The sequence below is a fragment of the Parus major genome, chromosome 6, assembly GCF_001522545.3.
Source record: "Parus major isolate Abel chromosome 6, Parus_major1.1, whole genome shotgun sequence".
NCBI lineage: Eukaryota > Metazoa > Chordata > Aves > Passeriformes > Paridae > Parus > Parus major.
In genome coordinates this window covers 29,805,968-29,830,647 of record NC_031775.1, presented here as the reverse complement: position 1 = coordinate 29,830,647, position 24,680 = coordinate 29,805,968, and the positions used below count along the sequence as shown (strand labels likewise).

The 24,680-nt window shown below is 37.1% G+C and overlaps 1 protein-coding gene and 1 long non-coding RNA gene across 10 annotated transcripts in view; one reads left to right on the top strand and one right to left on the bottom strand.

Moving 5' to 3' along the window:
* Window positions 1-6: 6 nt before the first annotated feature.
* The window catches only part of ATE1 (arginyltransferase 1), a 67,913-nt gene continuing 43,239 nt past the window's right edge, over window positions 7-24,680 (top strand). The window contains exons 1-9 of one of the 9 annotated variants that reach the window (XM_015633198.1): window positions 7-77; window positions 953-1,016; window positions 1,357-1,419; window positions 1,907-2,010; window positions 2,777-3,049; window positions 5,128-5,357; window positions 7,957-8,085; window positions 17,199-17,231; window positions 22,480-22,661. In XM_015633198.1, the coding sequence (XP_015488684.1) occupies window positions 955-1,016; window positions 1,357-1,419; window positions 1,907-2,010; window positions 2,777-3,049; window positions 5,128-5,357; window positions 7,957-8,085; window positions 17,199-17,231; window positions 22,480-22,661 (1,076 nt within the window). In that variant the 5' untranslated portion in view covers window positions 7-77; window positions 953-954. Of the gene's footprint in view, window positions 78-197; window positions 295-952; window positions 1,017-1,356; window positions 1,420-1,906; window positions 2,011-2,776; window positions 3,050-5,127; window positions 5,358-6,921; window positions 7,051-7,956; window positions 8,086-17,198; window positions 17,232-22,479; window positions 22,662-24,680 lie in introns of those variants that run through there. The other 8 variants (XM_015633194.1, XM_033515464.1, XM_015633193.3 and 5 more) reach the window with 8 other exon arrangements.
* On the bottom strand, window positions 14,436-16,356 carry LOC117244625. Its single transcript, XR_004498069.1, has 2 exons — window positions 16,006-16,356; window positions 14,436-14,809 (listed from the first exon to the last, which is right to left on the bottom strand). It is a non-coding gene; the product is annotated as an uncharacterized LOC117244625 (long non-coding RNA).

Genomic DNA, 24,680 nt, shown 5'->3' with positions numbered 1-24,680 from the left:
CATCGTCGAGTTCTTCGGCGGGGAGGATGGCTACCGCTGCGGCTACTGCAGGAGCGACACCGGCAACCTGTCGCACGGTGCGGGCGGGGCGGGCTGGGCGCTGGCCGAGAATCGGCGCCGGCGGGCGCGGGGCCGGGGAGGGCGGCGGGGACAGACGGCGGCTCCGCAGCCGCTCCCGCCCGCCCAGCCGGGAGCTGGGAACGGCTCCTATGGCCCGCTGCTCCCGGATGAGTGTGACAGAACTAAGCGGCTATTTTGTGTTGTTTTCCTTGTGCATTTCTGGGGAAATGGGAGGTGCGGAGGGGAACTTAGCGCTGGTTTGGTCAGAAAAATATGGTTGATTGCATCCCAAGATTTGTGGTGGGCTTAGGAATTTTACATTTAATGTGATTATTGAAATCAGTAATTACGATATTTAAGGACGTGCCAAATACTTGAAAGACGTCTCTGTATAAGTGGCCATTAGCTACTCAGAGTTGCAGTAACCACAGAATGGTTTGGGTTGGGAGGCACCCTAAAGCCCATCCAGTGCCATCCCTGCCATGGACAGGGACACCTTCCCCTGTCCCAGCTGCTCCAGCCCCATCCAACCCGGCCTTGGGCACTGCCAGGGATCCAGGGACAGCCCCAGCTGCTCTGGGCACCTCTGCCAGGGCCTGCCCACCCTCCCAGGGAACAATCCCTGCCCAATGTCCCATCTAAGCCTGCTCTCTGGCAGTGGAAGCCATTCTCCGTGTCCTGTCACTTCATCCCTTGTGCCAAGCCCCTCTCCAGCTCATTTGGAGCCCCTTTAGGCCCTGGAAGGGCTCTGAGGTGTCGCTGGAGCCTTCTCCGGGTGCACACCCCCAAGCCTGGCTCAGAGCAGAGGGGCTCCAGCCCGTTCTGCAGAGTTTGTTGTATTTCAAAACCAAACCATGGTCAGTCAAGTGTGTTGCTGTGTTATTTATTTCAGGTATGTGGGCACATTCGATGACAGTTCAAGATTACCAAGATCTCATCGACAGAGGATGGCGAAGGTACATTGAAAAAGAAAATACAAAGTCATGTTTTCTGTTGAAATAAAAGTTAGAATCCACATTTAAAATTTAGATCTTTAGAAGCACTTATATATCCATGAGTAATTGAACTATTTGTCCAGTGCTCTGTGACCTTTTGCAATGTGACACTGTCAAACATAAAAGTATTCAGTTGTCTCAGAAGGATAATACGGTCAGCAAAGAACTGAAGAACTTGTTCTTTGACTTTTGTTACTCATCATGAATTGTTTTGATGTGATTTTAATAAAAAAGCTTCTTCATTTATTTTGTGGTATAAACAACAACAAAAAAATCAATGCATATTTGTTACTCTTTTCAGAAGTGGAAAATATGTCTACAAACCTATCATGAATCAAACATGTTGTCCTCAGTACACAATAAGGTAAGAAACTCAAAATACACTTTTGTAAGGAATTTAACCACTTCAAATATGTTCCAGCATTTGTGTTTACTGTTTGAAATAGGTCATACTTGAGAACTTTATCTACTTTTAATGATACTTTGAACAGTAAGTGTATCTTCTTGGGTTTGTGCACAGGGACATCAGCAGCTCTGGGATATTTTCCTGTAAGGAACTTTGTCTGTAATCCACAAACACTGCTTTAGCAGACTAAATAAGAGAGGCTTACACTTCTATTTTAGTAATTCTAGAGATACACATGAAAAACATGTCCTAAGAATTGATATTATTCACTAGAAGACAACATAATTTTATTATCTCAAAAGCATTGATAAAACTTTTGGCCACTCAATATAGGAAAACTTAAGAAATAAATAGAAATTACAGTGTAATTTTTGTAAATGGTTCCTTAACCCTTTTTTCCTGAAACAATCTTTCACAAAAGAAATGTTCTCTTTTTTTTCTTTAGGTGCCGGGCTTTGCATTTTCAGGCCTCCAAGTCCCACAAGAAGGTTCTGAAGAAAATGTTGAAATTTATTTCCAAAGGAGATGTTTCAAAAGTAGCGAGTGAAGGTAAGAAACTCTGAGTGTTTGAAAACCAATACTGATGCATGGAAGGAGGATTTAAATACCTGCTTTAGTGGTCAAATGGCAAATGAGCTTTTAATTCTGTGTGTAGACCCCTGGCTGGGCTGTTTCTTGAGCAGTTCATTAGCCCAGAAGCCAAATTGTTCAGGTGGCTTGGGTTATTGAAGAAAATATTTCCTTTTTCCACAGACCAGCTTGTTTTCCTAGGTATGTCCTCACTTTCTAGCTGGGTGCTGTAGAGAATTAGATGCTGTTTTTACATCTGTCATGAAACTGATAACCTGGAGAGGACTAACTAGAGCAGCTGATGGCAGAGAAAAGGAAGAGCAAACAAAGAGGGTTTTTCCAAGTGATTGAACAATCACCCTCCATTTATCCAGCACCAAACCCAGCAATTCTTTATGGTGGTGAAACTTGTATTGGTTCTGAATCATTATAATTTGCCTCTTTTGTGTGTGTGGTATGCTAGGTTTGTTTGTTTGTTGTTATTTACTTGAAGTTATAGCTTGAAATAGTTGGCTGTCCCAATTTTAGTGGAGAAAATGAAACTCTTCTCATAAATGAATTGATGTTTGTAATTTGGGATCATAAAGGAAACTTTGTTTTCAGACTGTTGAAATAGTCATTTTGTCCGTGGGAAAACACTTGTAAAATTGGAAATTAGTTAATTTAGTATTAATTTAAATTGTGAAAAGTGTGAGCTGTGGTTGTACAGAGAGAAAATCACTCATGAAGTGTTAATTATTGACAGAAGAGCCGATGGATGCCCATATAGATGATGTGGCCACGTGTGATTTTCCATACAAAAACGAGTCTCAGGTCAGTCAGTCTGAACTGACTCCCTTGGCTGTGGATCACTCTGAGAGGGTGGAGGATGAAGATAAGGACTCAGGAGAAACAAAAGAAGAGGGGAATGTGCCGAAGGTGGAATCGGATTCTGTTCAGATCTGTGCAGACAAAGACACATCAGTCCCTGCAGAACCATCACATTCAGCTAAAGCTGTTCATACACCACCTAAGCCAGGTAATTTCTGGTAGTAATTGGAATGTGCTGTCATCATTTCACATCTTGAAATCCCTTCTTTTTTATCTTGCTTAGTAAATAAATATTTGTTTTCTTTTATTTCCTGTGCTCCTCCCAATTTATGGAATTACAGCGTAAAAATTAAGAGGTGCTGGGTGTTACTTGTAATATTTTAGTTTATGTTTTGTTACATTAAAAAGTTACATTTATCTTCTTTTCCTCACCTTAAGTAAGACTGAATCTCTAGGATCTGAAACTAAAAAGGGGGGACTCAGATTAGAAATTTTAGAGTTTCTGTCTATTTTGGGACATCCTACTAATTCCAGATCTCACTCACCTGTTACATGTTCTGCCAGTATTTAGGAGAACAAAGTACTTTTGTCTCTTTCCTTATAAGTGAGATAATGTTTTTTCCTTTAATAACCACTCATCCCTCTTGAATCTGATTTTTCAGATTAATAAGCAATTTTTGCATCTAAATAAAAGGAAAATTTTGAGAAATACTTGATCAGAGAATCAGTATTGTTGCCTAGAAATACTACAGAATTTTTAAAACTGCATTTTATATTTTGATCTTATACAAACCTTTACAGCCCTTATGTAGTTTACTTCTTATATGGTTTTATTGTGTGAATTTTCAAAGCTCTCTTGTTTAAAGATAAATTAAAAGCCTTGGTCTATGTAAATTTAACATTGGAAAGAAATGAAGTGGCTGTTGACAGCAGAGGGCAGACTTGGGTAGAGAATAGGAGTTTAAAAACCTGACAGTTCTTTGGAAAAGGTGAGGTAAGGTCTTCAGTTAGGTTAAGAATATCTTTGGGTCAAACTTTAAGCACTGGAAATGCAAATAAGTAACATTGTAGTGCATTTCAGAAAAAAAGGGTTTAATTTTACAGAGCATAAATATTCATTAGTGGGCTTCTTTCTGGTGTTTTTAAGGATACAACTGAATAATAAGTGCATCAGAAAGCTTATTTAATTTTTTTTTTTTTTGAATGCTAGCTAGTGTCACAGGTCAAATTTAGTTTAAAATTTTCCAGATAGAAAGATGTTTAGTTTTCATCTTGGAAAATGTAGACTTAGTCAGTAATAAGATTGTTTAATTGCATTTTTATTCCTTTATAAACAAAACAGGTCATTGTCCTCTAGGAATAATGGTCTGTTTCTGCACAGTTTCAGATAGAAAAGAAGGTTTGCTTATATCTGTGTAGGCACAGTCACTGCTTTAAGAAGTTTTTCTTGCTAATTTACAGCTTACAGAAGATTTGAGACACAAAACAGATCCCGATACAGATGAAGTACTCATTCTTCAAATATATCACGAGAGTTTTAAATAAACTCTTCCTCTGACTTGTTTGCCTGAGGACAGGTCACATAGTGTCTGTAATTCCCTCATGTCTTTGGATTTGTGTTGGTTTAGAACTTGCAGTTCTTGTTCTAGTAAGAAACAAATGGATCAAGATGAGAAATAGTGCATAGGTTTGACTTTTTCACAACACCATTGCACAACTAAAATTCTGTAAGTGACTGATTTGTTAAAGATAAACCACAAAAAGTGAATTTATTAATTAAAACAGACAATCTGAAAATAATTTTAAGCAGATGCAAACTTCTGTGGCCTTTTACTCTTCCATTACACAACCATAGTAGCATTGGCAGCATTTCTACATCCTGCCTATGGATTCCAGGTGAGAACAAATAAATGCTTTATTCTGGGGTGTGTGTCTTTACAGGAGTCTGTGGTGTAGCCACGTGGGCTTTGAATGCAGAACAAATCTCTGTGATTTTGTGTTGTATTTTTGTCCTTCAGTATTTCAAGTTTTTTCAATACACCCTTGTTTTTGGGGTGAAATGGTCAAGGTGATTCCAGATTAGAGTGCTGCAGTAAATAGCTGTGGAAGAATCGCTGCATTAGCGTGGCATCAGCTGTTGGTGGTTGTAAATGTGAAAGGTCATGGTGAGTTCACACCACAGTCTGCAGTAAATGATGATTTTGGTCATTTCTTTCCAGAGGTGAGGTAAGAGCTGCTCATTTGTTGTCAGATGTGGTGTTTAACTCTTTGCCTGTGCCCTTGTAGGGAAAGGGGCTGACCTGAGCAAGCCCCTGTGTCGGAAAGCAAAGGACATAAGGAAAGAGAGAAAACTGCAGAAGCTCCTGCAGAACCAGATGGGCACAGTAGAAGGCTCTCAACTTCAAGGAGATCAAGCTTTCCTCTTGCAAAACTCTAAATCTAAAACAAACCAGCCTAAAAACATTGAAGACTTTATTTTTGTCCCTCTACCTGATGATGCACAACACAAATTAGAGGTAATGTCTTGTTCACTGTTGTTGGAGGCAGATGAAGGAAAGGTTTAGTTAAGGAGTTTTTGAAAAGCTTAGGTCTGTATTTATGGCTTTATGGAGTAGTTGTGTGGCTTAAATCTTGAAATATATTGTGGTACTGAATGATGTATATTTATATATAGATATGCACTGTAAGGGTTTATATATCTATCTCTATATATGTATTTATATAAATTACACACCTATGGTGCAGCTGCACTCTTTTTAACCACAGGAGGGTACCCTTGCACTGCAATCAGTCATAGCAGAGTTCAGTTCAGTTACTAAAATAACTTGAAAATTAATTTCGTACAGCGTGACTTGAGAATGAAAAACTTTGAATTAACCGAGTGTTAAATAATGAGAGAAATTCAGTCTTTAGGTCTGTTGTATATAAATACTTAAATGATCTAAGCTAATGAAACTTGACAAGGAAGCAGTAGCTTCATGAAATTAATCAGATAACAAGATAGTTGATCTTTATACACATCATTGGTTTGTGTTGATGTCTGAAAGCTGTAAAAATGAGAGTAAAAAAGTTTGCTTAATATACTGGTTGCCACTACATCTACTAGAGACAGTAATCTGGAAGACTTTTGGACTTTATAACATTTGTTAATCATAAAACCATTTTTCTTGTTATTTTTTCCATAAGCTGGAAAATTAACTGAATATTTTCCCGATCATTTTCAATGATGCTACTGGAAATGAAAATATTTATTGGCTAGAAGCCATGAAATTGATCCATCTCCCTAACTCCTTCACATTTCCTGAGGAGTTGTTTAACAGAAGCAGGATGACTTTGTCTGAGCAACTTCAATTAGAAGATACAGAGAGAATTAAAAGGATTTAAAAAAATTTTGCTCTTTGTGAAAATAGAACCATTCTGAAAATTCCATAATTTTTTGAAATTAATATGACCTTAAAAATTTTTGAAAGAACATGCACTGCTGCCTTTGTAGTAGCATTCTTTTGCTTAGACAGCAATCATTTTTACTAAGAAGAATGTTTAATTTATAGATAATTTTTAAAAATTATTTTTGTGTGTTTAATGGTGAATTGAGTATGGAAACACTGTTTCATTTTCTTCTTTCAGTTTCAAAAATACCTGGAAATCTCCTTGGGATTATTGCCATAGAAATATGATTTTTGGATGAAGAGCAGAGATTTAAGTCTTCCAAGCCTCTCATGTATTTTTCAGTGTAGGGTGACACTATGAGACAATATTTTAAGTAGCACAGAAAACCTCTTTAAAATTACATCTGCAAACCATTTGTTGGTATTATTTCCTGAAAACTGTGTGTTTCTTCTTTAAGCATTTCAGTTCATTTGCAGTTTGAAAACCTGTGTTATTCACTGTAAATATGAAAGTCTTCAGCAATGTAAAGTGAGCTGGAGAATTAGAAGACTATTGACTAATAGTAATTAATTTGTGATGGCCCTTGTGCAGGATGGTAAAATTCCTCTCTGTTGTGATATTTCTGTTATGTATAAATGTATAGTTATTGCATGATATTTTAATTATAAATGTGTTTAACTTCTTCTGAAGGTGAGGGTGGTGAGATCATCTCCACCAAGTTCACAGTTCAAAGCCACATTTCAGGAGTCTTACCAGGTCTATAAACGTTACCAGATGGTTATTCACAAGGACCCACCTGATAAACCAACCATAAGTCAGGTCAGAAGGCCAAATTTAATTTTATGCAAAGCTTCCTCTCCATTTCACGTGTCCTGTTTTTAGGAGAAACAAATATGGATTTTATATCCATGATGTATTCAGGAGCTTGTAAAATACTGGATCCAATAAAATCAACATCCTGAAAGTGCAAACTCTTGATATCTCTTTGTGAATGCCACAAATTGTAGTTGCAGGCAGAAAAGTTACGGATGCTGTTGGGTAAGAAATGGAGAGGGTGAGGCTCTTGGAGGTAGAGATGGGCCTTAAAAATACAAATCTTCTAAAAACTAAATCCACCTGGACACTCAGCCTGATAGCTGACCTCCTTGGCTTTGGTTTGAATGTTTCCATCAGAAGGATACAATGATCAGGGCCAAGATGTGAGCAGAAGTTTATCACACACACAAATTGTTGGTTTAAGGTTCACCAGAGTAAAATCATTCTCTTCAGTTTCAATTGAAGCCTTTAAAAAGTGATCTGTGCACTCCACCTGAATTTACACGTTGTTGCTGCTGCCTGCAGTGAATAGGTGGAGTGTAAGAGTGAACTGGCAGATGTGTTACACCTCTATTCTATAAGGAAAAAAATATCATGAGTTGGGAGAAACAGTATATGTAGGAAGAACAAGTAATTGTTGAACCAGGGCAGTCAGTGAGCTATGTGCCATTAAAAAGAAAACATTTTAACAAGTCCTTGAGACTCTGCAATAAAACTAAAATTTGTAGTTGGTTTGTTAGATACAAGCAAAAATAGGAAGTTGTCTTATTATTATGTTGAAGGTAGAAAAGTGATTTCAGAGGCTTTGAAGTGGCTAGGAGGAGATCTTTCACTAGCCTGACCTTCAGTAGCAGATGATCTGATGATATGCACTCAAAACAGAATGCTTGTATTTCCCTTGCTCTGAAGGTGAGGTTAGTACCTGTCTCCTTTGAGGACCCCCAGTTCAAATCATCCTTCAACCAATCTGCCACTTTATTTGCCAAGTATCAGATGTCTGTGCACAAGGACACACCTTCTGACTGTGGGGAGAATGAGGTACAGTTCACTGCATGCACCTTTCTGAAAACACCTTCTTCAAATGCACAACTAAATGGTGGGAAATGCTGTCTAAATATTAAATTATTGAAATTGCCATTTCTGAGGGTTTTTTGATGGCAAAATCATCTTTGCCTTAAAGTTCTTTAGTACCTTTTTTATGTTTCTCCCTAATTTTTTGTGTTCTCACTTAATTTAATAGGTGAAGGTTTTAAAAATCTCAATTTTATTCTCATTCCATTGCTAAGCACACTGCTCAACTGGAACTCACCTTTACAGTAGGAGTAGTGCAAAAATATCTCACCAGCTGATCCTCTGAGACTTGATGAGAATATGTTGCATATGGATAAACCCTGCTCTTAAAAGGGTGTTTACAGGGCATAATCTTAATCTAATAAATTAAAAATAATTAAAAATATTTGTGGGGTTCTGAACAAGCAGCAGTTCTTCATTTCTCTGGCAGGTGGCACAACCTCCTCATTGGCAGAATTAATGAAAATGCTACCTCAGATCTGTCATTTCTACTGCAGATGTGCAGCTTTATTATTGGTCAGGATTTTCTGTTCCTGAGAGTGAACTACCTGCAAAGCAAAACCTTGTAAACTGGGGCTGTTTTCCAGGTAGAGTTGTAAAACCACATCATAATTTTTGGCTTTAGTTCAAAAGAGTGTAAGGAGAGCTTTTTTTTTTTTTAATTTGTGAGATGTCTGTAATGCTGCTCTGGAAAGCCATAAAATCCATTTCACTTTGTTTAGTAAAATAATAGGTCTCATAACAGTAAGTAGTAGTCTCTACCCTCTTTATAATTGCTGCAATAAGTGGGTTTAATTATAATAATGTAAAAATTGGAGGCATGCCAAGAGAGACTGAGCTATTTACTAGATTTGTACCAAGCATTACCTGGGCAGATTTGAGACTTGATTTTTCTGCTTTGATGGAAGTAGTTCAGCCTAGAAAGGTGTGTTAGGGACAGTCAGGTTTCCACCACCTGAAGGTCTAAAGGCTGTCCTGGGAATTGCTGTTGGATAGGAAGGAGATGGATTCCTGTTCACTGCTAATAGTGGAACAGATTTTTATCCTCTTTTTCCTTATTATTTATCATAGGGCTTTCCCTACTTTGCATTTGTCCCCTCTCTTTGGCCTCATGTTTGTGCAGGCTTTGATAATTCCAGGGGAAACAAAAAACCTTCTCTGAAGCATCTACTGAATTTAAAAACTTGGTGTGATGCTGATGGGTTTGAATTTAGGTTCTTTTTCAGCCTTGGTAAATCATATTTTGTGTCCATGAGACTGCCTGGCCAAGAAGGGGTTTTTTATTCGCAATTAGGAACTAACACTCTCACTTCAATTGACATTTTGTATTTGATCTCTGCAGGAAGTAAACTGGAGAATGTTTTACACAAAAATTTGGGTGGGAAGAGAGTTATCTGAGTCCCTTTTAAGGTACCAAGTAGGATAAAACCAATCCAAATTATTGAGAGGAGGGGTGGAAAATGCTACTTGTGAGACCTCCAAGCTTTTTCTGCTTCCTCTTTTTCAGACTTTTTAATATATCATACAGACATTATGGAACCAAGGAGTTTTTTAGGCAAAGAGAATAAAATTCTATCCTTTACACAGGACTTTTTTTCAGGGTAGTAAGAAGTCTGCTCTTCACTTTAAACTGGCAAATATCCAGGATTGTTTCACTTTTAATTCATGCAAACTACTCTGTGAGGCTGTTGAAGTTTTTTTTCAGGGAGAGTCCTTCCCACTTTTGTGTTTGGAAAGTTTCTAGTTTAGGAAGAGTTCTTAGTTTCATATTATCCAGATTTATTTATTCATTTATTTATTAGTATTATTTATATTATTTAGTTTTATATTTGGGTGAACACTTCATTTTTAGAAACCTGCCTATATTTAAATTCAGACTCCAACAAAGATTGTTATGGGACATATTAACAACTTCTTTTGGGAATATATTCTTAGATTGTTGGCATTACAGTATAGTATCTGTTGCTAGGCTAGTTTAATATTAACTTTATAACATTAAAAAGCAATTCTAAGACTCAATTTAGAATTTTGGTGGTTATTTGAGAATAATGGGAAAAACTATAAAAATGTTCACAATAGTAATAAAAAATACATGGACAATGAAGCTGATTATTGTTCAGTGGGTGTGGAGAAGGCCTTTTTGCACCTCAGTAATGTAAATACAGATTTCCATCAGGACTTTATGTGGGAAGGGAGAGCAGAGGATTTTCAGGGCAGAGAGTTGTGGAATTGAACTTCTGGGCACTCTCTGGTTAATGCCAGTTTGAGACCAGTGATAACTGCTGTTTTGGTGCCCTTCAGGATGCTGAGTCTTTTTAAAATTAAATTTAAATTGAGTCTTTTAAATTTAAAATTCTGCCTTTTCCTCCTTTCTTTCTGCTGGAGATTGGACAGCACAAATTACAGTGTGTTCATTAAAATAATTGGAGATTTTTCTGGGGAGAATCCTGCAGTGCATTTTGGTGATGCAGTACTGATTCCTGAGTGAGGCACTGACTTCTGTTTGTTCTAATTACAAGCAAAGTGGAAACTTCATTGTGAAATCAACTTCTTCCAAGTTCCAGACTTGTGATGAAACTTTTCTTTCTATGGAAGCATCACCACAATCTTCTGTTTCTCTTTCACTGGCAGGGAGAGGATTAGGTAAGGTAGAAATGTATTGTCTCTCTGCCAAATATGTTAATATTCTAGGAACAGTTTGAAGTATTTCCTTGCTCCTGGAATTAAAACCAATTTAGCTTGCAAGAGAAAAAAATTCAAATTGGTTTTTATCTTGGCATAAAAACCACAACTATGTTCTTCATAGTCTTAAAATATTCATGATGGTATTTTTTTCTTAATTTGTCTGGTAGAAGTTGAATTTACCCTGGAAATCCTCTCACTCCTCTGAAGAACTTTTGGTTACTTGCTGCAGGAATTCAGTTCAAAACTGACCTGGTTGTCTCTGCTTTGGAGTGGAGTCGATTCTGGATGTTTATGGCAGCATGTTTGTATTGTATGGAATTGGTGTCCTGAGGAAAAACAGCAGACAATTTTCTTATTGAAAGTGTCTTTAGAATACTTGCTCTTAAATAGTGCTGAGGAAGAATTTGATTTTTCAGTTTTTCTCTGTGGGAGTATAAAACTTCATTAAGCCACTGTGTAAATTCATGGGCATCTGTTTGAGGAATATATGTATTCTTATTATAGTTGTTGGAGAAAATGAGATTAGGGGGAACCTGAACAGATTGTGAAGTTCAATTATAAATAACTATAAACAAGTTAAGGTAAAATAATGGAAAATAGGAAGATATTTGTATCCCTGCCTACTGGAGAAGTTTGTCCAAGGCTGCTCTTGAAATAGCCAGGTTCCTGAGCTGCTCATTTTTGGAAGCTACTGAAACAATCTGGATTAATGTTTGTCCCATTCTTTGCATTTCTTCTGACCCTTTATGAAAATGCTTTATGTGGATCTTTATGTCAGGTCCAAAATGATGGTCACCATCTCCCATTCCCAGTATAACAGAGCTGTTCTTCAATGGCTTTTTTGGTTTTGTTGTTTTCTTGTTTGTTGGGTTGTTTTTAAAGTAGTGGAAGATGTAATCACAATTACCTTGAGGAACTGTGTCTGTAACATACAAAATGCAATTAATTGCAAGGATTTATTTGTTTAGGTTATTTCCTGGCTTAGTGGTGGTTATATTTATTTTGTGAAATGGTCAACCTATAAGGAAAAGAAATTAAAATCTTAGAAAATCTTAGAAAAACTGAGACATGGAGACCTCTAATGAACAGAGAGATGAGAATAGGCTGAGTATTCTTATATTGAAAAAACCTTGGTTCCCTGTAGAAACAGTGAAAGATCAGTTGGAGCATAAATTATGGAGCTGAGCAGCATATCAACAGTAAAATAATCATGCAAACAAATCATGTGGCTGAGGATTTGTCCACCTTTTTTTTTCCATTTTGCATAAGAAAAATAATAAATGCTGATACAGCTTTGTTGTAATAATTCATGCACAGAGAAATAGATAAATATGGATTTGGAGTCTGTTTTTAAAATCAAGGAACTTTTAATAGCCTTTGGTTATATTTCTGGGAGAAATGTGTAGATTAATATAGAGAAGGATGATCTGAGACTAAGAAGAATGAACTTGTGTCTTGTATAATCCCAAGATTTGACTCTTTGGATGATCCATTTCCATTGGATTTATGGAAGGTGTGTAATGGCTTTTCTGTGCTTTGCTAAGAGCAGTCCTTACCTGCAATATTTTAACTCTTGCTCAGTAGAAAAAAATCCCTGTTTGTGGGTAAGAAATGCAGGGAGGGCCTTGCAGAATACAAATCACCTGGAAGATGCTGTGATCCAACTCTACCCAGCTTCAGGATGATTTTTGGTGTACCTGGAGACAGACAGTTCAGAACATTTTGCCACCTGAACCTCTTGTGTTTTAGATGAAGCAGATGGAATGATAGATACAGGTGTGGAACTGTGGAGGTCTGGATCAAAGATTTTAGGTGAAACAAATACATTTTTTGGCCTTTTCGTGCCAAGAAGGAAATTTTTGATCCAATGAAATAATCAATGTGTGATTTGGATAGAATAGAGGGTGTCTTTAGCAGTTTTTAATGAAGTATCATCTCATCAGAGGCATCACATCTCTGACCCAGTGTCAGAATCCTCAAGTCTATTTACAGCAGTCTTTGTCTTTAAGAAACACAGCTGAAGTGTAACTGAAACAAGCTATGTGGCAGCTACACAAGCTAGGAAACATTTCCATAAAAGATCATAAAAATTCTACAGTAGTTTCCAGAGAGAGCAAGAGTGAACAGTTTATTGATGTTTAGACCTCCTGAAGCAAACGTTTTATTTAACTTTTCACAAGGGTTTCATAATGACAAACTTGTAGAAAAACAGTATCTGTCTGTTCCCTCTGTGAAAGTAGCTGGACCCTCTCTTTGCTTTGTGCTTAGCTAAATATTTGTCTTGGAAGAAAAGAATTTCAGGACACACAAAAGATACACTGTTTGAAAAGGTGCAAAAAATTACTGAAATGTGTAGAGTGGGGTTTTTCTTTCACCTCCCCTTTATTTTTTTAATTGCTTCCCAGGAATCCACTTGAACTAATAGAGAAAACTGAGTGAGTAGTCTGGGAAATGCCAAGGAGCACGTTCTGATCAGTTCCAAACTGGTATCAGCAGCCAGTTGCAAACTTTAAGGTCTCTCCAAGTTTCCTCTCTTATATTCCTGTGAGAGAATGCTTAAAAATCAATAGCCTTTGTGGTTATTTTTAGCCTTCTATACATTTTTATACAGCTCCTGGAAGCCATGGCAGAGCATCTCACTGCAGTCAAACTTGGATTTCACATCCTGGTAGCTCTGACTCAAAGACTTAGAAGGAATGTTTCTATATCAGCCTAATGCCTTTTTTGTGGCCCTTGTGACTTCAGTGCTGTGGATTCATGGATTTTATCATAAAATGCCTGTAAGACCCCAAAAAATTAGGCATGCAGACAATTAAGTGACTTGTGTACAGTCATATCATTTTAGTTCAGATTCTTTTTGCATCTCAGTTTATACACACATGCATTGTCTGTGTAAATCCATATAAAATTAAATAATCTTTACCGTAAGACTGATAAACCTCCAGCATATTGAGAAGTTTCTTCTGAGCAAGAAAGCCACAGTGACTTTTATCACTCCATAAAGGAATTGAAATTGGAACTGAAATGTATCAGCAATTATTTCATTAGTCCCATTCTTGCACTGAAAAACTACATTTGAGACATGCATTTAAACTTTAAATCCCTCTTTCCTTTGTAAACTTTAAATCCTTCTTGCTGTGTTTTGAAGGCTCTTCCTTCACCTTCAGATCTGTGGATATCTTTGAAACTCTATAGTTTTTAGCATTCCTGTATTTTTGTAAGCAATTGTTGAAAATGCTAAATAGAGCCCCCCCGGGATAAGTCTTTGATTCCTCTGCTGAACTCTAGTTTATTGCCCAGTTCAATGCAGGTTAGCACCATTTTTTCCTGTAAAAACACCAGTTTTGTCTCATTTTTCTGATTTCTACAGAAACTTAAATAATTTTATTCATTTTTCTTGGGAGGGGTTGTTAGCAGTGTCTCCTCACCTTACTAAAAGTCAGGCTCATTTTTACATTTTCACTGTACATATTAATATTGATTCTTATCTGTTTTGGATAAGGAAGATTATTTCAATTCAAATATGACAGCAGAGAGGTGACACACTGGATTTGCAGGTTTTATGATTTGTCATCATTATTTTTCATTTTAATATGAGCCTTGGACCTCTATGAGAAATAAAACAAAAAACCTCATGACCAAACTCCTTGGTTTATTTTAATCCCATTCAAGGACTGGATTTTAAAAAACAAAAAGGATGGCTCAAATCCCATATACATTTCTCACCCTTCTGTAGCCCAAGGAAAAGGACAAGTACTCAGCTTCCCTTGACAGAGAATTGTAAATGAGAACAAACTCTTAATACTGTCAAAGGGGAAATGACAAATGAATGCTTTTTTGTGGTGCCTTTTCATGGGCTAGCTCAGATGATTGTGCAGTTCCTGCTGGTGACACCTGGAAGGTTTCCTGAGAAGGACGTGGTGTCCTCCTGTGGCATCAGGAACCTTCCCTTCCAGAAAGCTGCCAGGTGAAATCCATTCCAGTTCAGCACCTGAATCTCTTCCCCCTGTGTAAAAGGGAGCAGTGTAAACACTGGTTTTTTACCTCTTTTTAAAGCTCTGCATGTGCTCTTGCCCCAGCAAGAAGCTTTGGGTTGGACCCAACTTGCCTTTTATTTTTCTGCCTTTTTTCTCTCTTTGATTTCATTCTCAGTGATGTGTTTCTTCTCTTAGGTTTATTAATTATGTTTCAACTTACTCCCTGTTGTTGAGATGATTCTTTCTGGCAGCTGTAATTAGTTTACACCAAAGTAAAAATGTCATGAATTTTTTATATATTATCTAGCTTTTAAAAGTTTATGTAAATCAGTTGGAAATTAAAATTAGAAAAGCATGGTGTTGTGTAAGGAATTTGAATTGTGCATGTGTGCCATACTGAGTTATTTAACATGCAACATCATCTTTTGGCTGTATTTCTTTCATGGTTTATTGAATAATTTTTAATTGTGTTCATAACAATCTTGCAGTGTTAGATGAGTTGGTTAATTTAGAAATTGAATCTAGTGGTTTCTTCTTTTTACATAAATGGATAGACTAGAGTAAGAAAGTTATTTAACCCCTCAACTTTATTGGGTATTATTAATAGTGAAATAATTTATAACAAGACTTGCAGTGTTTTGTTTTCTTTTTTCCCTTAAGATTGTGATACAAATTCAGGTGCAGTTAAGATATTTTTTTTCCTAGCAGCTGGAACAGCAGAAGTTATGCTTAGGTAGACTTGAAAAGTCCCCCTTCACCCTCAGAGCCAAGGGATTGGGCAGCAGGGCCTGGAGAATTGATAAAACTATTTGAAAAGTGTCATGGGCTCAGGTTTCTCACCATAGGGTTTAGTTTGCACCATACAGCTAAAATTACAGATTAAGAACAATTGGGGGTCTTCTGACATGAAAATTAATAACACATGGTTTATTTTTTCTGAAACCTGCACTTTCTAAAACCACTGGCTGTAGGGACAGATGCACTCATAGTGTAGGAATTTGTAACTCTGTATTTTTATACAGAAAATAACTCAATAAATCAAAATCTTAATTATCTTTCTTTTTCTTTAAATATTATTTGTGTTATTTTCCTTATCCACCAGACCAAAATAATTCTACAATTAATTTAAGATACCACAGTCATTTGTTCTTCCAAACTCTGAGGAATTTAAAGTGATAGTGACTAGATCTGAAATGGTAAATAGTAGGAAATCACAATCCCTTACCTTCACCATCACAATTTAGAAATTCAGTGTTCTTCCATAAAGTCTGTGTCCAAAGGTTTCCCATCAATCCACAGATCAGCAGGACAAGATGAGCTGATACTGTTGGCATTTTCTGTTGCTGTCTGCCTTCCTCTCTTCCCTGGGAAAAATGAGATGGCTGACAGGCAATCACCACAGATTTTTGTATTCCCCTTTAATTGATCTCAGAATTTAATGGAATTCTTGACAACAAAATCTTGCCATCAGTCAGGTTTTTGTAGGTGTCTGTATGTATTCTTTTTATCTAACCTTTAATTAAAAATTCCTATTTACTATTACTCTGCAGTGTGGGAATTGCTGTCTTACTAAATCACCCAGCCATTACAAGAGGGGAGAATTAAACTGTGTATTAAAGTAGTTGTTTAACAAGGGAATATTTGGGGTTAAATACAAATCAGAACTCTGCAACGTGTTTAATGTGGACTCCACCGATAAGGAAGTATTTGTATCAAATAAGTAAATGATAGTGAGTAAACAAGTACTGTATTTTATTTCTCTAAGAATCTTGGATAAGCTCCAGATCATTAAACATTGCCTTTTTGGGTTATTATTGGCAGCACATCAGTTTGTATTAAGTCAAAAATTCAGGTTTGAAATGCTTGCACTTTCAGGAAGTTGATTTTTCTTTCTTTTCTTTTTATTTCCTCTTCTTTACACTTAAAATGAGCTTGCTTTTAATTTTGAATGTAAAGTAATTAATTTCTGTTAAGATGTATGAGGGCCCCAAACCCCTTGCTTTGGTGGTAGGGGAGGTACCAGTGGAAGAGTTGGGAAAGACTCTCTGTTGCAGGGAGTCACAGAGGAGGGGTAATGTGTAATTTAAAATAAAGGGTACAGAAACAGACCTCTATTACAGGGTGATAATTCTCTCACATCACCTTTTTAAAAACCATCTTCTGTTTTTTAGAAAATACTTTGCATATTTAATTATTGTGTCTGTTTGTACTTCTAAACCAAATGTGAGAGTTTAAGGGTTTAAATGAAATTTCCATAAGCAAAGTCTGATGTTGCTTTTCAAAGATATGGATTTGAAAGAGTGTATTTGACTATGAATGTATCCTAACACATTGCTGATAGTTTTCTTTCTTTTTCTGCTTTGCATATTTGGGCTGTTTTCTTGGGCATGTGTTACTGCTCACTCCACCTCGATGCAGTTCACACGATTCCTCTGTGATTCCCCTCTGGAGGTATGTGCTCATTCAGGGTGGGAGTTTTGAAATGAATGTGTTGAATTTATTTTGTTTAATGAATGTATCAGTGTCCTCTATGCTCTCTGTAGACAGCCAGCCATTGTTAGGGGTGGTGGAGGTGGCTGGCACAGAATTCCCGTCTCCACCAACTGGTGAGGAATATTCTGCTGTGTTTCCAAAGGAGCCTGAGGACTCCTTTGCTGGGTAATAAGCTACCACTGAATTTCATGGCACTGCATTAAAAAATAGAAAAGCAAAAGGCCCTGTCTTTTGTGGGTTTTGATTTAATTCTGTGAAAAGACTGTATTCCTATATAATTTGCTAAACTTGTATTTGACTACAATCTGAGGTAAAAGTTGAGGAGAGATGCTGTTCCTTCATTTCAAGTGAGCAAACTGCCATGGATTCCTTGCAGTGTCTTTCTTGTTAGTCCTAAAGGGTTCAGGACAACGTGACTGTAATGAAATTGTCAGGTTATAGTAATTACACTGGTAATTTGATATGTGGCAGTTTGAGTGAATCCATGTGTGGAGAGTTTGTTGCTTTTCTCTGTTGAGTCCACTGGCCTTTGCATTCCTGAAAGCTGAAGAGTAATAGAGCTCATTAGACTTTATAGGAAAAGGGCTTTTATCACCTCGTCAACTCGTGCAGCAGACTGCCATTATATTCTTAATTTTGTATGGCTATGTAGATGTTGATGCACACTACCCTGCTAGGTTTATACCCATATTGTTTCTTACAGACACTTTTTATTGACATTTTGAAGCTTGGATTAAATTTTGTGTGGCACCACTACAGATGTCTTCAATTAGATGAAGTTAAATAAAAGGGGTTATATATCAGAGGCCAAGGGATTCTTGAAATTCTTTATTCTGAAACAGTTGCCACAAGCAAATCTAGCAGTGTGTAGTCTGTTTACTCTTTTGAACAAAAATAATTTGAAATAAAATTTAAACCTTACAGGTTTTCAATTTGTAATTTCTGGAGTTTTTAATGTTATCATTAGCTGCAAATAGTATGAACACCCAAACTCTTTCTGTCTTTTTTATTTCCTCTTTTTATTATTCAGTTTGGTTTCTGTTTTGGCTGTGGGTTCTGGCAGAAAAAATGAATGCTTTAAAGAAAGGATACAGTATGAAGTAGCAGAAAACTAGGCAGTTTTCTAGCAGTAAGCAGCATAATGTAAAGTGAATTGTTTGAGGTGGTTTCTTATTCATCCTTTCATTTTAGAGGCTGCATTTAACCATTTTTCACTTTACCACAGGTAGATACGGGATGGTGGTAATGGCTCAGCACAGGGGAACAGCCTGCAGGACTCAGCCAGAGCACTGCAGGCTGGGAGCCTGCTCTTGCCAGGGTGGGAAAATTCCTGGAAGGAAGTTCCAAGGGAAATCCAGACTGTTCAGGGTGATTCCTTATTTTTGGTGCTCAGTGAGTGAGGGGGATGTCATGGGCCAGTTGTGTCAGCACCACTGATGGTCATCTCAGTGTTTGTCCTGCCAGAGCTGCTCCATCCTGTCCTGAGACAGCAGCTGGAAGGAGCCTCAGCACCCAGATGGGCCATGCTGTTATGCAGTCAAGGGATAACTTTGTTTTGTTCTCAAATTATTCTCTAATTGCTGCTTAGACTTTTTTTTTCATCTTGACTGATGTTAAGCATTGAACTGACAATTTTATAAAACTCTTGTCAAAATAATCTCTTTGAAAGAGCTGGTGATTTATGCCCACTGTTTTGGGTGTGCCTACAGCACTATGTTTTCCAGCCTGTGTTTATGCTCCATGGGTTTATGAACATTTGGTATCTGCCTTCTGGATCACTCAGTATTATGGGATGTTTCTGGAGCTATTTACTTTCAGGTTTTTTTTTCAACCATCCTGAATATTTAAAAATCATCATCCTGGTTTGCTGCAGCATCGTTCAGCCTTCACTGATTCACCTACCAGTCTGGAGAATCCAGCAGGATGGAAAGTGATCTGTTTTCTGTTATGCAAATGATCATTTGTTCTCCTATGAACTGTGCTGAGATGCTCTGGATTCTAAAGAAGTGAAAGATGTTTGTGAATATTGATCTTTGCTCTTCTAAAAGCACATCAGCCTCTGCTTCACATTGTTTTTATTGATAGGCTTTAACTTTCAGGAGATCTAATAAGTGAGACCATTGCAAGCCTGTAATTCCCAGGATCACTTTCTTAGAAGGTGGTACTTGACTCACATTTGAACCAGCTCAAACTCTAGATTTTCCAGTCAGGCACAGAATGTGGATCTGTTAAGAGTGTCCTACTAATCCCTAATGAAAGTAGGACAGAGATCTGGAAAGGAAATGTGTTGCTACCCAAGACATAGAAATCTACCATATGGCAGATTTGTGTGTGTGCCATTGGGAAAGGAGCTGCTGGAATTAATCACTTTGCTTATTTGGCAAATAATTTCCACTGGAGCAGAGAAGTCAAGGGTTTCCTGGCTTTTTTTTTCTTTTCTTTCTTTGATAGCATAAATTTAATATCTTCCCTCCATGCACAGCAGAGTGTAAAATGGAAAAGTAGAAAATAAGAAACTTCATGAAACCTCACAGAGAAAAATAATCATGTATTGTACAGGCAGGACCCATTTTTGGTAATTATAATAAGTAAAATACCAGTTAATATTAAAGACTGACCAATGTCCTTTGAAGAAATTCGAGTGTTGTCACCATCACTGAAGTTCAATTATAAGTAGTTAGTACACTGAGGTACTAATTGGCACTGTATAATATCAGTTCTGTTAAATATTTAAATTTTAATAATGGGTTGTAAAATACAAGTAATCAAATGTGTTCATGGAATCATTAGCTAGCAGGATGTGCAGACAGGTAGAATTAACATGTAATGGAATAGGTTGTATTTTTCTCTGCATGACACTGTAAACATTGGAGAGGAAATTGTAGTTTCCATTTTGTCCTGGATTTTTTTCAATATCATCAGATTATAATAATTCGTTGTTTTGAAGTAGAACTATAAACTGTTAATTTTAAATAGTTTGGTCCTTCTGGAATGATTCCAGGGCTAGTGTATAATTTTGGGTGGAGAAGATAAGCCCTTTCTGGTGAGGATTGCTCCCCTGATGTCACTGGTGTATTTTACATCACCCTTGACAAACACGGTGCCAGGGGAGATGTCAGGGGTGTGAAATGCTGTAGCCTGCTTCAGGAAAATGTTTCCTATTCTAGACCTGTTTCAGGTTAAATTGCCTGGATAGTGCACAGGAAATCAAGTTAAAGAGCCAAGTATTCATTGAGAAATGGGAGAAAATGTAATACTGACAAGCATTACAAAGGATTACATTGTATGAGAATTTTTGAAGGTGGAGGGAAATCTTACTCTTTTTAAAAAGTTATTTGCTTAATGTAACAGAGATCCCTGACTGTTTCACCTGAAATCAGTCCTATGCTCACTATGTTTGTTCCAGAACATAGACCCTCTTATGTTCATGACATTTCACTGTAATTGCATTACTGAAATAACTGCAGATTGTATTTTACCAAAAGTTTTAACTGATGTTAACACTGCAGTTTGCAGAGGTCCAGTGACCAAATCCATGCTGCTCTTTGGAGGTTTGGAGTCATACACAGACACAGCATTTGTTTAACTTCAGAAGACTTGGCTTTGAGTGAAAATCTTTTCCATGGTGGCTTAGACTATCTTCTTTAACATTCATTAAATCCTATATGATGAATTTTTAACAAAGAAAGAAAATCTGTTTAAACTGAAACTTATTTAAGCAAGTCTGTGTTCTATTACCAACCACATTTCCCCATGGCTTTGAGATGTTTCATTTTTCTCTCACTGACTGCACTCTGGGAAGGGAACTTAACCTGTGCTGAGAAATCCTTAGAGAACATCTTTTCCTTGACTGTGTCCCTGCTTAAAAATGTTACCACTGACCATGTGATTTCATTTGACTGATGATACTGAATGAAACCAATAATGAAACTGTTGGATAGGTGGGCTTTACTTGAGGAAGAGAAGCCCAGTTTAATGTGCTATATCTGAGTTTAATGTCCTCATATACTGCAGATGGAGCTCTCAAACGTTTTATCTTTTCACTTTTAGAGTATTCGTAGCTCCACATTTAGTTTTATGGTCTATATCTATATAAAAATTCAAACATATTGTTATGTGGCCTTTCTTTAGGAACTTGCTGGTTGGGTAAGCCAGTTGAAATGATTTTTTGTTCACGTGGTTGATTTCTTTTGACACATGTGGTACCAATTAGAGTAACTTCTCCTGCCTATCATCTCTTCAGTCTGGGCTACTGTATCAAAATACTTGATTAAACCCACCTTCTGCTGTTGTAATGCAAAACAGTTGGTAATAGCAGGCAATATTGTCAGATTTATTGAGTGAGAAGCAGCTTTCTGAAGACCTGGCAATGCAGTGAAAAACATGACTAGATGGATAATTAAGTTGAGCACGGTGGAATTCAGGATTAAAGTAAACTTGACGTGGGAGAAAATGAAATGCCAGAGTTGGTTGTGTAATACAGTTTAAATTAGGGAGATCATTTTCTTCTTAACTTCAAGCATCAGTTTCTGGCTCGAGGTGCTTTACCTCATCCAGAGTCAAACTTGAGTGCACATCTGAAACCACAGCACACAGCAACAGCCAGTCCCTTGGTGTTCCTGCAGGATTTGCTCTGATGTGGGCTGACAACGAAGAGGTTCCACAGATTTTGTTGCCACACAGTTTCAGGTTTTTGGATAAGAGGTGTTTTGTTAGTTATAGAGAGTAAACATCACATAAAGAATGAGCTGCTCAGGTTTTTTCAGAAATGGTCCTCTGAAGTAAATTTAATTGGCACTTTGAGGAGCTCAGTTTCTGTGGCTAAAGTGCTTCCAGTGCTTGGGGGTGTGGAGGAGAGGGTCTGGAGGCTCCTTGCTGTGAGAGGGAGTGTTGGAGGCACCAGGTTAGCATGTGATAATTCATTAATAACTTGATGAATCCTGTTGGTTTGTCCTGTTAGTACCATAAGTGCTGGATGGCAGAGGCTATCTCAAATTCACCTTTGGGATGTGTGATATGTGACTTATACCCAAAAGATCCACTAACAGTGTTTTCCCTGCCTTTCAAATACCTTTTTCCCTTTTTCTAAATACAGATGGCCAGCAAAATTTTTTACAGTATTTACTTACATGTTGAAATTCTCTTTAAAATTGTTTTCATACTGGAAGTCTGTCAGGGAGTTAATCCCTCTCTTGTTCTTGCTCAGGCAGAGCATGCCCCAAACGGGCCAGAATGTGGCTATGGCTCCTTCCACCAGCAATACTGGCTGGATGGGAAGATAATTGCTGTTGGAGTAATTGATATCCTGCCCTACTGTGTGTCCTCAGTCTATCTGTACTACGACCCAGACTTTTCTTTCTTATCTTTGGGAGTCTACTCTGCATTAAGGTAAGAGAATGTTTTCATTATCTGGTTGGACGAATAGTAGAAATTGATACTTGTTTCTAAATTTGGGGTTTTATTTTTAGTCTATAGTAACACTACCTTTAGCAAAGTAGTTGTGGGGTTGGTTGCCTTCCAAGTAAGTTTTTAATTGTCATCCTTGACTAGGGATGTATCTTTCTAGTTAGCTAAAGACTTTTACAGGTTAATAAAAACACACAGAAAATGCCTCGTTTTTATTGCCCCTGAAAATAATTTAATATTGCTTGGTTTCAGCAGGAAAAGCCTCTTTTTTTTGTCTGAATAGGAATAATTTTTCCTTTGACCTTTTTCTTAGCCCAGTCACCAGATGAAATTAATCACTTTTATAGTTTTATGCACATTGAGATCATAAATAAGAGTACCTAAAAAGTGTCTTCTGAATTAGTGCTCTCCTGCTGTACTAGAACTAAGTATATTTTCCAGGTATGTTAATCTCATTATCTTTCTCTTCAGAAAGCCTGATGGAGAGAGTAATCCTATGAATTTTAAGGCCTTAAATTAACTATCCAACATGGCCTTGCAAAACAGTAGGAGTTGTGGGTATTGCTTTTCACTGTGATTAAAACCTGCATGTGAAATTGTAAGTTACTGCTTTTCTTCTGTAGGCAATTTTATGATTCCATTGTTATTTTAAGTGGAAAAAAAAGAACAAACCCTAAATGAGTGGAAATACTTGTATAACTATTTTTTTTTCTTACCTTTTTTTGCTTCTCTGTTAATATGAAATAAGGTGGCCACAGACAAATGTGGTGTCCCAGGGAGGTGCTCATGAAGCAGCTGGGTTTGAGCCTCATGCCAAACGTGTCTATTTACAAGTCTGAGAAGCTGTAGCATGAATCTTTTCACCTGTGGAGATTTGCACTGCACTCTGTCAGGTGTAAAAGGAGCCCTGGAATGGTGAGATCCAGATTTCTCCTTTCTCCAGGGCCTCCTGTTGAGAGGGAGCTTCTCAGCTCTTGTTCAGTGTCACCCTCCAGGCTGGGTAAATGGCACAACTTGAACTTTGTGAAGCACAAACACCACTTTTAGGGAGCTCCTTACCACACTTAGTTCATAAACCTTTGCTATAACTAATAAACCATGTGCAATTTAATATCTCAAAGGCCTAATCGGAATTGGATTGGATTTTGATTAGGATCTGACAATTTTGTAGAATTAATCAGAATTAACAAATATGGAAAAACATCAGAACTTCTATGACTTAGAATTGATCTTTTTTTCTCTTAGTGGTCTAGATCTTTAGAACTATTCCATTACAAATGTTAGATACTTGAAATTAGATTGATTCTTTTTCTTGCAAGATGAACATATAAAATCCTAAGTCCTCCTAAGAATTATATTTTAGTATTTGTACATATCACATTACTTTATGTAATAATAGACTGGCATAATCCATGCTTATGAATTCTTTAAATTATTTTAATTTTTCTACATAATAAATTTAAATCTTTTTCACTGCACCATGCACAAATGGCTCAACTTGTGAAAAAGCAGCTTGTAAATTCTGCAGCATTTAAGGCAATAAAAATGAATTCCCAACAGTCCTGGAGGGAGCCAACCTCGTTCTTCTTTCAAAAAGGGGGAAAAAAAATTGAGTTAGGGAGGACTTAGGAAGCTGCAAAGGAATCTGATACCTTCAAAGCTGTTGCCAATTTTACTCTGAGGGGGTTGGACTGCACTGCTGTCACTTCCACTTCATGCCACTCTGAGAATTGTTGCTGCTGAGTTGTAGAAAGGATGGGATTTGAAGATCATTTGAAATATGTAGGCATGTAAGTAGAGAACAAGGCGAGAAAAAGCTGTTTGGAAAGGCCAGTCTTGCCAAAGGGGGAAAAAAATATCAAGAAATACTGAGTAATACTAATTTAATTTTAAGGGATAAATTACCTCCAGTGTTTGTAGATGCTTCCTATATGAATGTACTCATATCTTGGATCAGAGAATAGTTTGTGTTGGAAGAGGCCTTTTAAAGATCATCTATTC